This window comes from Plasmodium falciparum (genome assembly GCF_000002765.6).
Source record: "Plasmodium falciparum 3D7 genome assembly, chromosome: 13".
NCBI lineage: Eukaryota > Apicomplexa > Aconoidasida > Haemosporida > Plasmodiidae > Plasmodium > Plasmodium falciparum.
The window spans coordinates 769,651-785,000 of NC_004331.3; the positions used below are offsets into that span (position 1 = coordinate 769,651).

Sequence of the window (15,350 nt, forward strand, 5' to 3'; positions counted from 1 at the left end):
AACAAAAATGTTATAATATAAAAATGTCCTTTTGAAAAATAAAATTATTTTTTTAAGTAAAAATGTATAAAGTTATTTGTTTTTTTGTTTTTCTTTTTTTTTTATCATTTTCCCAATTTATTCATCTGTGTGAGCTTTTATTTAGTTCACTATTAAAATTTTGTTAAAAGAATAATATTATGTTTTAGTAATTTTGATTTTTTTTTTTTTTTTTTTTTTTTTTTAACTAGCTAATTTTCTGAAAAATATGAATATAATTTGATTACTAGCCATTAAATGAAAATTAGGAAAATTGTTTTATGGCTAGTTATTTAATAAAAGATATGAACATATATATATATATATATATATATATATATATTATATTTGATATATTTATTTATTTATTTTTTTTTTCTGTTAATATATATTTTCTACATATGTTTAAATGTGTCTTTTATAAAAAATATTAATATAGTACTTTATATTTATAAGTATAAGATTTATATAGTTAAAATGAATTATTGAAATAAATTAAAATGTAAAGTTAATGAAAATAAGAAGTTAAAAAATAATAATATAATTATCAATTATGTGCATACATATATGCTTATGAAATTTATATATATTTTTAACCTTGATATATTTATATATCTAATATTACCAAGGCAAAAAAAAAAAAAATAAATAAATAAAATAAAATAATAATATAATTAAATTACTAACTAAAAAAAGATATGTATTTCTTTTTAGAACGTTGTAAAGAAATGATATAAAAAAAAAAAGAAAAAAAAAAAAAAAAAAAAAAAAAAAAAAACAATTTGTCATAAATAAATGAATATATTTTTTTTTTTTTGAATGTATTTTTCCATAACTTAAAAGTAATATATATGTAAAAATATATATATATATATATATATATATATATATTGTATGTTTAAAAGGGGAATTTGACTATATATATATATATATATATATATTTTCTTTTTATTATTTTATTTTTTTTTTTTTATTCATCATGCACTTAATTTTGTTTGCTTTTTTTTCTTCTTTGTTGTAGTATTCTTAATATTATATTCAGTTCCAGCATCAGTAGAATCTTTAGTTTCAAATGTCATATTTTCTGATTCTTTTTCATTTTTATATTCAGAGAAATTATTAAATGAAGACGTTTCTATATCATTGGTTTCACATTTTTGTTTAATTTTTGTTTCTGATTTGGGTACATTTTTAAGTATTTGAAAAGCTTCTTTTGCTTTTTGCATTTGTATTTGATTTAAATATAATTCTTTTTTTAAATCATGTAATTCATCGCTTTGATGTTTTGATGATTTGTCATATAGAATTTCTTTAAATTTCATATCAGCATGGATTTTTCTATTTTTAGCTACTTCTTTTAAATAAGCATGTTGTCTATGTACTTCATTTTCTCTTATTTGTTTTTCTAGTTCATTCATAAATAAATCTTTTTTATTTGAAGCTTCAATTACATTTTCTAAATTGTCACACATTAATCTAAGTTCCTTTTGTAATTCTTTGTTTCGTTCTTCATATTGTTTGATAAGGATATCATTACGTACGATTTCTTTTTTTAATAAAACAATTTGTGAATCTTTCTCTTGTATCATGGATTGTAAATGTGATGATTGTTTTTCTAATATTTTAATTTCTGATGTAAATTTCTCAACCTGTTGTCTATTAATTATTTGTTGTTTAGTATATTGATCTCTTAATTTAGATAAATCCTTTTCACATTTCTGTAACATACTTTCCATATACGCTATTCTCATATCACGAGATACAATGGATTCCATATATTCTAAGGTATCTTTTCTTAATTCGCTTAGAGCTTGAAAGGTATTTTCATACTTAAAATTTACATTTTTATTTTCTTCTTTTAAATCGATAATTTCTTTTTCTAATTCAACAACTGTTGTTTTTAATATATCCAAATCGTTCCTATTTTTGTTTTTTTTATTATTAGGTTCATTTTTTATAGAATTTTTTTCCTTAAGAACAAAATCATTATCATCATTTGAATTGATGTTATCATTAATATTGTTATCCGAGTTCCTTTCATCAAAATTATTATGTCCATTATTTTTATTATTATTATTGAACAAGTTTGAGTTATATAACACTTTATATGTATTATTTTTATGATTTTTTTTTTGTGTTTCCTTTAAATTCTTTTCAACTAAATCCTTAGCATTTCCATACAGGTATTTAAAAATATGATGAACATCATCTAAGGTTGCATTATTTTCCTTCAATTTCAACAAAAGTTCATTCTCATGATCAACTGAACTGACTTCTTTTTCCAGCTTGTTTAGTACTCTATCTCTAACATTTAGATTACTTTTTAGATTTCTTTTTTCTGTTTCTACTTTTTTGAGATGTTTTAATGTTTCTTGATATTTAATTTTTTGGTCTAATAGTTCTTCTTTTAATTTTTGATTATCTACATTATGTTCATCTTCTATTTTGTTAAGATTCATTTCGTTTTGTATAGATTCTTCTAGTTTTTTAATTTCTTGATTTTTTTCTTTAATCAATTCATTAATTTTGTTTGTCATATCTGTTGGATGAGAATTTACTTTTGTTATTCTTTTTTTAAACGGTTCATTCATTAGATATTGTTGTTTCATATTTTTCTGTTTTTCAAAAATAACATATTTTGGATCTCTACTACTACTTCTACTATTACTATAATTATTATTATTTATTTTTTTATTTTTTTTGGTTAAGAGCAAATTATTGTCTAGTGTCATATTTGATCTCATTAATATTTTGTTATCTACATGAGGATGATCCATATTTTTCTCTACTAATAAAATATTGTCATTACAATATGTTCGATTAAACTTATCTGATAAAAGTGCTTCCTTATTATTATATATGCAAGGAGATTTATTAATATATCTTATAGAGCTTGGATTGTTTGATTTCATATTCATTGTTGAATCTTTTATTTTACTAGGTGCATGCAAACATGGAAATGAATTAAGACAATTATATTTTCTTTGAATTATACCAGGAGTATAAGGACTTATAACAGATACTCGAGGTACTAAAGTTGGATGATATATAACTTGCTCATTATATATACTAGGTGTATTTATATTACTTGAACATTTTGTTATTGTTGATGTTTTGCATTCGGAATTTAATGCATCATCATATTTTTGAGTATAGCTAAAATGACTTGTTCTAGGGTTAGTAACCCTTCCTGATAATTTACTGTTGTTATAAAAGGTGTCATGCATAGTGTGCATTGAAAAAAAAAAAAAAAAAAAAAAAGAAAAGAAAAGAAAAAAAAAGAAGCAAGTATATACAATAATATAGTCCCCAGTAAGTTCAAAAAGTAAAAATGTAATTAAATTAAAAAAATATATAAATGAATGTTATATATATTTTAAATGTAATAAAAGGATAAAATAAATAGTTGTCTAAAGAACTGACATTTCATAAAGAATAATATATATATATATATATATATATTTTTATATGTATGTATTTAAAGTGTTAAAAAAAAACAAACAAAAATGTTATGGATATAAAGGTAATATATATATATATATATATATGTATTATTTATGTCTACATAATATTTCATAATGATGAACATCTCATTACCAGTAGTTTTTTTTTTTTTTCTTTTTCTTTTTCCTCATCTTTAAAATTTTAACTGCTTAATGATGTTAATACAAAAAATGAATAATATGAATAATTGCAAAGAAACACAAAAACAACAACACAAAAATAAAAGATTAAAACAATACAACATTATAACATTACAAAATTATAACATTATAACATTACAACATTACAACATTGTAACATTATAACATTATAACATTACAACATCACAACATTTTTGTAATCAAATAATAACAAATTATCTACAAAAAAAAGATATATACTTTTATTTTTAATATTGTCAATTATTACAAAAATATATGAACATATATATATATATATATATATATATATATACAATGGTGATGTAAAATTCCATGTAAAATACTTTAAATTAAACGTTTATTTTATTGTACATATGAAAAATGCTTCTACACATTTTATAATTCAAGATAAAATAAATATATATATATTTTTTTTTTTTTTATACACAGATAGATATGTACTGTTGTTGAAATGAGAAAGTATATATTTCATAAGACATCAAAATAATCATAATTTAAAAGATTGCAACTTTTTATGGGTAGACAAAGTATATTTTTTTTTTTTTTTTTTTTTTTTTAACAAATAAATAAAATATGTATAAATGTTACACTGGTTATTAATTTAAATGGGTGCAAAACCTATATAAATATATATATATATATATATATATATTTATATAATTTTTCATATAAAAATTTAGAAATAAAAGGAAATATTTTAATATTGTGTGTAAATAATTTAATTTTTTTTTTTATTTTATTTTTTTAATTATTTATTTTTATTTTTATTTTTTTCATGAGCACTCTACATATACAAGAGAAATATAATTGCATGTTATTTTTTCATTGTAACATGTAAAATTGTTGTTGTTTAAAACAAAATATATAAAGAAATAAAGAATATAAATTAAAAATTCTGTTAAATATAAATATTTTATATTTTCCTTCATTATATAAATAATACTACATGGTTAATATCAAAAAAAAATATATATATATATATATATATATATATATAATTTTTTTTTTTTCTTTTTTTTTTTTTTTCCATATTTTATATATTATTTAAAAAAACATAAAATATTTAAAATTAAAATCATTAATTAGACAAAAGTTATTATAATTTTTATATATATTAATATATTTTCAATGAATATATATGTAAAAAAAATAAAAAAAAAAATAAATATATATATATGTATATATACATATGCTTTATAAATATTTATTTTTTTGTAAATGAATAAACATATACACAAATAGAAAAAAAAAATGAATAACAATAATAATAATAATAATATATAAGTACCTGGTAATCTCATATGTCATATTTTTGTGTTTATATTTCTAAGGTTAAAAGTTGTTAATTATGTATTTTATGAAAGGCGGACATATATAACAATATATATATATATATATATATATATATATATATATGTGGGGACATAATATTTTATGTTCACCTTTTTGAAAATTTTCAATCATCATCCGATTCATCATTTGCATCATCCTCTGGGACATAATTTTCTTGGTCTGCTGATGCTTTTGTTTTCATAACTTTATTATTTGAATTATTTTTATTTTTTCCTTGTTCATTATCATCATCATCTTCGTCGTCACTGCTTACTCTTTTTTTGTTAATATCTCCAAGCATTTGTTGAAATAATGTAGGTTCATTATCTAGTTCGATATCTTCAGGATGTACAAATATTTCTCTTTTGATTTCTGTTTTTGAATATGCTTTAAATGGAATATCTACTTTTTGATCACAACCGAAATAAGAATCACATAAGGCAAAAACAGAGACTGATAGATTTCCTACTTTATCTACAAGAAATTGTAATTTTTCTTCAATAATTTTTTCACAATTTTTAACATGTACATATTTTAATATACGATCATCATTTTTATAAGTAGCAATAATCCACCATTCTTCAAATTTTGGTTGTGGAAAATAGGGTGCATGTATATAACCAGCTGCTTCATTTTCTTTTAAATTAGATCTATCGATTTGTACATAAACTGAAGCAACATCTCCTTTGACTATATGTGTTTCATCTTCTACTACAATATGTGCAGTCATTTTTATATCTGGAATGGTATTACAAAAAGATTTGACATCTAATATTTGGTCTGGATTCATATCAACTAATCCTTTCCTATTTTCATGATCTTGATGTACAAAATCTAAAACTTCTTTAACTGAAAATTTTCCTTTATGTACATGTCTAACAATATTTTCATCAAAATGTGGTATTTGTAATAAGCTCGAATTTTTTGCTTCAAAAGCTTGTATTAAACATCTTCTGAATGTTAATGCTGATTGAGCTGTTAAAAACCAATCCCTTAGAATACTTATTTCTATCATACTATGTGTTATTAATAAAGAAAATTTTAATATATGTTCTAAATCTTTTTTTAAATCTTCTGATAATAAATCATGTCTTCTTTGCATATGTGCTAATATTAAAAAGTAATTTTTTGTAATAACAGGTATTTTAAATGTTCTTTTTTTAGGTTCAATTAATTCTTCCATCAATGTTTTTATATACTGCTCATCGTCTTTTTTCATTTCTATATCTCTGCTTTCAGCAGTTGCTGCTAACATTTCTGGAAATGATTTAGATCGACTATTTTCATTAATAGTATATGTCAAATATTGTAATGTCTCAATTTTTACACCATTAGGTCCATATTGTTTTTGCTTTTGATAATATATAATAAATGTAGCAGGAATAAATACAAGAAATATTAAAAAAAATATTGATAATATTAATAATTGATACTTCTCATCAATCAATAATTTAGGTAACCCTATACCAACTTTCATCATACCAGGTCCATCTGGATTACCATACTTCTCATAATTCTCTTTTGATATCTCATCAGTTAAAGCTTGATAAGCCTTTGTAATTAATATAAATTTTGCAGCTGCTGAGGTATCATTTGGATTCTTATCAGGATGATATTTTAAAGATTTCAATCGATATGCTTTTTTGATTTCTCCAACAGTTGCTCCTATACTTACTTCTAATATTTCAAACGGATCAAATGTCTGCATTGGTTTCGTATTCAACATCTGATTTATCAATATATATAATAGCCCCCAAAATAGGACTAAAAGAAAAAATTGAATTATTTTTATATATCCTATTCTTTCCCATATTCTGGTATTTTTATTTCGTTTCTCTTGTTTTTGCTTACATAACGAACATGTACATGACCGATAAGTACTATTATTCTTCGATTTCTTTAAATTGTAATAATCATTCTTAAATATTCTTTTTATTATATTTTTTAAATACACATATGTACATGGTATCAATACACAAATTAATACTGTTCCTGCGAAAAAAATAAATGCCGAGTCGTCATAACTCAATAATGGCTCTTTTTTACTATCTTTAGTAAACGTATCACGAAATTGTGACATTATAAAATACAAATTCTAAACAAAAAGGTTAATATGGAGCATATATATATATCAATAAAATTATATGTATGTATATAAATATATATAAAAACAAATAAATAAATAAATAAATAAACATATACATATATAATATATATATATATATATATATATATTTATTCATTCATATGTTACACACACACACACACATAAAAAAACAAAAAAAAATAAATAAATAAATAAAAAAAAATTATATTAATATATATATTTTTTGCTAAAAATTAAAACACCAACGAAGAATATTAATACTAAAAACTATGGAGTGAATAAATACATTTTTAATAATATTATATTTACAAGAAAACATTTAAATATATATATATATATATGTATATAAATATATATATATATAAACTAAATATTAATTATCAAATATGAAACTTCATTATTCACAAAGTTACAAAATATTAATAATATAAATAATATATTATATATTAATTTTTTTTATTTTTTTTTTTTGTTCTAAAAAAAAAGTTCATTATATAAAAAATATTGCATAAGGTTAAAGCAAGAGCCTTTCATGTGAAAATAATATGAACATTGTTTTATAAAAAAAAAAATATATACATATGTATATAACATATATATATGTATAATTATATATTATATATATATATATTTAATATGAAATAAAATAAAACAAATTTTGTATTACTTAAAATATTATATTATATATATATATATATATTATGTACAAAATAATATTTGTTATATTCATAAAAAAAATTAAAAACATGTCCTTTATAAATAGAGCTTTTTGTAACATTTATATATAACTTATCGTTTTACAATACTTTATATATTATTACAACATTTTATTTTAGAAATTATCATTTTTAATATTTCAAATATAATATAGATATAAAAAGTACATTATATATATATATATATATATATATAAACACGATAATAAAAAAAATAATACCCCAAAAAATTTTTAAAAATTGGCTTATTAGAAATTTTATAAAAATATAATATTATATATAATTATATATTATAATAATATATATCCATTATTAATTAATTAATAATAATATGTACATATTAATATATTATTATGTATATAATATAAATTATATATATATATATACACAGTACTACAAAACTTATTTGTTCATAATAATTATATATATATATATATATATATATATATTATTATATGTAATAAAAATATATAATATTAAATATTCATAAAATTATAAATATTTACTTATATATTTTTATATACTTAATAACATTTTAATATGACGATTATTTTATACATATTTATTTTATCTTTTTCATCTAATAATTATTAATACATAAAAATATATATATATATATATAATATATATAATAATACAATTATAAAAAAAAAAAAAAGAAAAAAAAATATATAAATCTTTGAAACACTATTATTTTATAAAAAATTCGTCAATTTTAAAAACACTTTCATAAATTAATATCTATCAGAAAAAATATATTATTTATGTACTATAATAATATTTTTGTAAATATAACATAATAATAAAAAAATTCAATAAAAAAAAAGAAAAAAGAAAAAAAATGTAATATAATAAGAAACCTAAGAAAAGAGATAAATTAAAAATTTTTTTCTATAAAATCAAATAAAAAAATGAAACCACCAAAAAAAAAGAAAAAAAAAAAAATTTAGTTATCTAAAAATATATATATATATATATATATATTATAATATATATTAATATATTATTATTTTAATATATGCATAATTTATTATTATAATAATAATTTTGACCTTAATATTAAACCTTAATCATGGTTTTTGACAACCTCGCATTATAAATATATATAATATATATATATTATTTATTATATATATTTATTATTATTATTATGTATATATAAATATTATAATAAAATAAAAATTAATATATATAATGTTTATATATATATAATATATATATATAATATTTTGGATGAAATAATATTTTGAACCTTAGAATTAAAATTTAATATAAATATATAAAAAAAAATATATCTCTATATATATTTTCCTAAAAAAGTATGTTGTTTTTTTTTTATATTAATTTAAAAATTTTTATTTTTTCTTTCTTTTTGAAACCTTATTATTAAATTATATAAAAAGAGCAAATCTTATATGAAGTACATATCTTATAAATAAAATATATAAATAAAAACAAATTATAAAATAATGGATATGTAATAATTTTTTTTACAATCTTCAAAGGCATATTTTTTATAATAATTATTATATATTATTAAAATATATAAAAAGCAACCAATTTTTATGTTCAAAAATAAGACATAATATAAAATTATATATGCAAAGAATAAACATTGTTTTAAACTATACATATATAATATTATATTTTTATTAATTTTTATAATATATCAAAACTCAAAAATATAAATATAAATATAAATATATGTATATATATATATATATATATATATATATATTTATTTATATTTATACTAATTTATACATCCGTTCCTCATCTATGTTATAAATTTGTAACCACTATCAAAAAAAAAAAAAATATATATATATATATATATATATATAGTATTCGAAATGAAATTATTATTTCGCTTAAAGTATTTTATGAATTTTGTTCTAATATAAATTTTATTTATTCATTTTTTTTTTTTTTACTTATTTTCTTTTTTTTGGCTAGTTGCACCTGTACGGTATTGTATTTTTTTATTATTTTTTTTTTTTTTTCTAGCTACTTTAAAATTGTAGCTATTTTTAAAATTCCATTTTTACCTATTCCGTCTATTTTTGATCTGAACAAGCAATAATATAAAAGTTCAATGTGTGTATGTTTTTTTTTTTTTTTTTATAAACTAGGAAAAGAAGTATATAATATACATATATATATATTTCTATGTTCTTCCTATAATATATATATATATATATATATTTGTATTCATTTTAATTTTAAAAATAAATTTAATATATTCACGTTCTTATAAATACATTCTGATTTTACAAAAAAAAAAAAAAAAAAAAAAAAAAAAAAAAAAAAATTGTTGACATAGGTCCTTATTAATTTATTTTGTATTATTTCATTCTCTCTTTTTTATACAAGAAATTTGCACTTTATTTGTTATATTAAAAACACATCACATCACATATATATTTATATATATATATATATATAATGTCACGCTTAGGCAACTTAATCAACCATTGTCGTAACCAAAATTGTTGTGATGACTCAATGAATTGTTTAAATAACCATAATGATATTCTTTTAAATGGTATGTGCTCCAAATGTTGTCATATAGAACATGTTTTGAACATGTATAGCAATGAATTACATCGTTCATACGATGAATATAATTGTAATGTGTGTCCCTTAAATAGTGACAACCTAACACATAAAAGGACTGAACAAATCAGTGATAACACATACATTAATAGCATAAATTATTCAAATGATATTATGAATTCAGACAATAAAAATAAAATTTCTCACTGTAGCGAAAATGTTGATTCAAATAAATTTTCTATGGATAAAAAGATAATTAAATATAATTATGATTGTAATGTGCCTTTTTTCTTAAATTCGTCCATATGTACAAAAAATGTTAAGTTCCCAGAATTTGAATGTGTCCAAAAATATAATAATTACGAGAACGTATATGATAAAAATAAAACAATATATCCCATACAGAATTATGAGGGTAATAATGAAATATTAAATATTAATAATTCAGACAATCCAAACAATTCAAATAATTCATATATGGAATTGTTACATGAAAATGGTAATAATACCACCTACTCCTTTAATAAACGTGGATATAATGAAATGAAAACACAAAAAATATTAACAAGTACATATGATGAGAAGGATAATTTAAAAATAAGTAAAAAAAAGGAAAAATGTTTATCAAGTAATAATGTAAATATTCCAGTAGAAATATTTAACAAATGCAAAAACGCAAATGATAAATCAACAGAAAAAACAAAACCTTTCGAAATAAAAATCAACAGACCACATGATATTAAGAGCGCAAGGATAAATAATGATGTTATACAAAATTATAGGAATCAAAGAAAAGAAGAAAAGGATCAGTCAAAATATGAAAAAATAAAGGAAAGAAGTCGTAGCGAAAATGAATGTAACCAAATAAATGACATTCGTCCTTATGAAAAAAAATTAAAAAGCTACTCATTAGATGATATACAAAAAGGAAAAGTTGACATACCAGAAATTATTTTTAAAAAATTACCCATGAATATAAATGCAGATAACATAATTGAATCATATAAAAATAATAACAAATTATTAAAATTTATGGAAGATTGTAATAAATCTACAAGTCTTATATTAAAATATCCTGAAATACAAAAAAAAGGAAAACATAAAAAAGAACAAAAAACTTATAAATTACCTTTTGAATATTCATCATTTATTAGTAATAAACTAGGATCTACTATTATATATGAAGACAAATTTGATAGAAAAAATTATCATCCTCATGTAAAAAATTTACATATGAGTAAGGAATTTGAAAAACATGTTTTTAATATATTAAAGAATAAAAAATTAATGGGGAAAAAATTATTTCATAAAAGTAATAAATTTAAAATGTATAAATATAATAATGAAAATGGATTTTGGATTAGTAATATTGACAAACAACGCCTAGTATGTCCAGAAAAAAATGATAGTTATATTACAGAATTGATTTATGACAAATGCGATAATTATTATCAAGAAATGGATATATTAAAAAAATGTGAAAATTATGATAATATCATTCCATCTATAGAACAATTTTATAAAGATAATAACTTTTATTATTTTCTAAGAAAAGAAAAAATGTACACTGGTAGTATACAACCAGTAATAGCAACAATAATGAAAAGATATGACATAAAGCAGGAACATATGTGAAAGAAGTTCATCCGAAGATATAATAATAGGAGTTTAAGCATATAATATATATATATATATATATATATATATATATATGTATATATATATATTTTATATATATATTTTTTTTTTTTTTATTCAAGGATATTTAAAAAAAAAAAAAAAATTCACGTACTGTACACATTTTTTTAAATTTATACAATATAAATATACATGTTTATAACTATTCTTTTTATTTTTAATGAACTAAACACTTTAATATAACATTTTGGTTTTATATTAAAAAATTGTTTTCTTTTAAAATGTATCAAAAAAAAAAATATATATATAAATTATATATATATACTAATTGTAGTAGGTAAAAGTGCTTTTCCGCTTTTTATGTACATTTTATGTAATATACATGTACAGAATATAAAATATATAAGGTTATGTATTATTTATTTATTATATATATTTTATATATTTTTTAAATTACGTATACTTTTTCAAAATTGAATTATTGAATAAATTTTTATTTCGTATGAAAATAACTATAGTAAGACTGTGAATGTGTCATATAATACAAATATATAAAAACAAAAAAAAAAATTTTAATTTTTAAAGAAAGATAGAATTTTGATAATTCATACAATATATATAATATTAATAAAAAATATATAGTAATATATTGAAAAAATGTTTACATATTTATTTATAATTCATTTTTTTTTTTTTTTTTTTTTTTTTTTTTTTTTTTTGAGCATTTCCAATAAAAATATAGAACTGATTAAATTCATAAGAATATATAAATATATATCTTAAAAATACCGTATAAATACATTAAATTAATAATAAAATCCTTACATTTAGCTAATTTAAATGAATACACAAAAAAAAAAAAAATAAATAAATAAAATAAAATAAAATAAAATAATGTGAATAAGGTTACTCATGAAAGATACACACATTCATTATATATATTATATATATGTGTATATTTATTTATTAATTTATTTAATTTTATATTACTTTTTTTTTTCTGCGAAAATTAATATTGAATTAAATAAATATATATATAAATGTAAAGTTTTGATTTTTATGTAATATATTTTATATTTTGATTAAGCCTTCTTGAGTACATTTAAATATTTGATTATATTTAATTATATATAAATATATTTACATTTAATTAAAATTATTTGGAATTCTGGATTTTGTAGAAAATGATTTAAAAACAGAAATACAATAATTAATTATTAAATAATATATTGATATGTTATTTTTTTTTTTTTTTTTTTTTTTTTGATATGATTTTTCGTTAGTATACAAAAAAAAAAAGTTAAATTGCATATTATATATAATACTATTATAATATATATATATATATATATATATATATATATATATATGTATGTATGTATGTATGTATGTATGTATGTATTTTTTTTTTTTTTTTTTCATATATATCAAATCCGTATCATAACATATGTATAATTCATTTTGTAGACTATTTCCTTTTTTTATTTTAATTTTTTTTGTGTTATAATTTTATCAGATAATAATTAGAGTATATCTCTTTTTACTTATATTTGATGTTATAAGAGAAAGAATTAAAAAAAGAAAATGTATAATATAAAACTAATTAAATAAATATATATATTATATTCTTTTATTTTTTGAAGAATCTTCTACACATTTGTAATCATATGATAAGTATACTAAAGTACATGAAAAATAACTTCCTACATATGTGTGTGTTGAATCAATTTATTTCATATGTATAAAATATTTTCCACATAAAGTAACAAAAAAAAAAGAAAAAAGAAAATACAACATAATATAATATAATATAATATAATATAACAATAATATATATTAATTTAATTAAACTTTTTTTTTTTTTTTTTTTTTTTCTTTAATTTTATATATTTTTATATAGATTACTTTCTTTGTAATTTTTTATTTAATTTTTTTTTTCTTTTTTTTAGTATATCTTTCTATATATTTATGTGGATATAAAAACATCATATACTTTTAAAAAGAACATATATTTTTTTATTTTTTTCTTTAATTATGTATTTTATTTTTTTTTTTTTTTTTTATGTGTTACATTTTAATACTTCATATATGAAAATTAAAAGAATATATACATATATATATATATATATATATATATATAATAAATACACACATTTATATAGATAAAAATATATTTGAGAACAAATTAATATATATATATATATATATATTTTTTTTTTTTTTTTTTTCAATTTTCAAATATATAATAAAATATACATGTTAATACTAACGAGCGAAAATTAGAAAGGAAAAATATAAGAAAGAATAAAAAAAAAAAAAAAAAAAAAAAAAAAAAAGGTTTCATCATATACAAGGATATTACAAGTTTTTAAAAAGTCAAAATAGAGTAGACATATATATCTATTTATTTTTTTGATACACGTGAATATGAGGGGTAGTACTATCAACGATATGGTGGACAGCTCATTTGATTATAAAAGTGATTATTCTCGTGAAGACAAAAATGATTTATCATCTTCTGTAAAAAGCCTTTCTTCTATAGATGAAATAAATAATAAGAAAAGAAAAGATTGTACATATAGTACTTTTGACGAGAATTTTTTTAAATCCCATTGTGATGTGGATGAGCACACTTACCAAGAAAGTTATATGAGTGATATTAACAAAAGGAAAAATGTACCTTCTTATTTGAGTAAAACAAGAACATTGGAAAAACGAGATTCTTGTGAAGATTATAAATTGAGAGGTGATAAGATGAATAGCCTAAAATGTGACAGGTTGAATAGCTTGAGGAGTGATAAAATAAATAGCCTAAAAAGTGATAGATTGAATAGTTTAAGGAGTGATAAAATGAATAGCCTAAAATGTGACAGGTTGAATAGTTTAAGGAGTGATAAAATGAATAGCCTAAAATGTGACAGGTTGAATAGTTTGAGGAGTGACAAATTAAACAGCCTGAAAAGCGACAAATTAAACAGCCTAAAAAGCGACAAAATAAACAGCCTGAGGAGTGACAAATTAAACAGCCTGAAAAGCGACAAATTAAACAGCCTAAAAAGCGACAAAATAAACAGCCTGAGGAGTGACAAAATAAACAGCCTAAGAAGTGACCGTATTCGTAGTTTAAAGCATTACAAATTAAAGAAAGAAAAACGAATTAAAGACGAACGGATGAAATATATTTATAAGAGTTATAGATCTTGCCCATTGAAGGAAACCGAAAAAACAGGTATATGGATTATGGATACAGTAAATGAGGCCTTAGATAATTTATATGATATGAATGAAAAAGATAGTTATTTTAAGAATATAGATATA

The 15,350-nt window shown here is 18.5% G+C and overlaps 4 protein-coding genes across 4 annotated transcripts in view; 2 read left to right on the forward strand and 2 right to left on the reverse strand.

Moving 5' to 3' along the window:
- Positions 1-995: 995 nt before the first annotated feature.
- On the reverse strand, positions 996-3,245 carry PF3D7_1318700 (conserved protein, unknown function; the record flags this gene model as incomplete). Its single annotated transcript, XM_001349887.1, has 1 exon — positions 996-3,245. One exon carries the CDS (start codon positions 3,243-3,245, stop codon positions 996-998), a length of 2,250 nt encoding a protein of 749 aa, XP_001349923.1.
- A 1,894-nt stretch (positions 3,246-5,139) lies between these two features.
- On the reverse strand, positions 5,140-7,095 carry PF3D7_1318800 (translocation protein SEC63, putative; the record flags this gene model as incomplete). Its single annotated transcript, XM_001349888.1, has 1 exon — positions 5,140-7,095. One exon carries the CDS (start codon positions 7,093-7,095, stop codon positions 5,140-5,142), a length of 1,956 nt encoding a protein of 651 aa, XP_001349924.1.
- Positions 7,096-10,283: 3,188 nt separating this feature from the next.
- Positions 10,284-12,029, forward strand: PF3D7_1318900 (conserved Plasmodium protein, unknown function; the record flags this gene model as incomplete). Its single annotated transcript, XM_001349889.1, has 1 exon — positions 10,284-12,029. The coding sequence occupies one exon, from the start codon at positions 10,284-10,286 to the stop codon at positions 12,027-12,029; it is 1,746 nt and encodes a 581-aa protein (XP_001349925.1).
- A 2,430-nt stretch (positions 12,030-14,459) lies between these two features.
- Positions 14,460-15,350, forward strand: part of PF3D7_1319000 (conserved Plasmodium protein, unknown function) — a gene marked incomplete at both ends in the record, with an annotated part of 2,883 nt that continues 1,992 nt past the window's right edge. Inside the window, one exon of the mRNA XM_001349890.1 lies at positions 14,460-15,350. This exon is cut by the window's right edge and continues 1,992 nt beyond it. Within this exon, the coding sequence (XP_001349926.1) occupies positions 14,460-15,350 (891 nt within the window).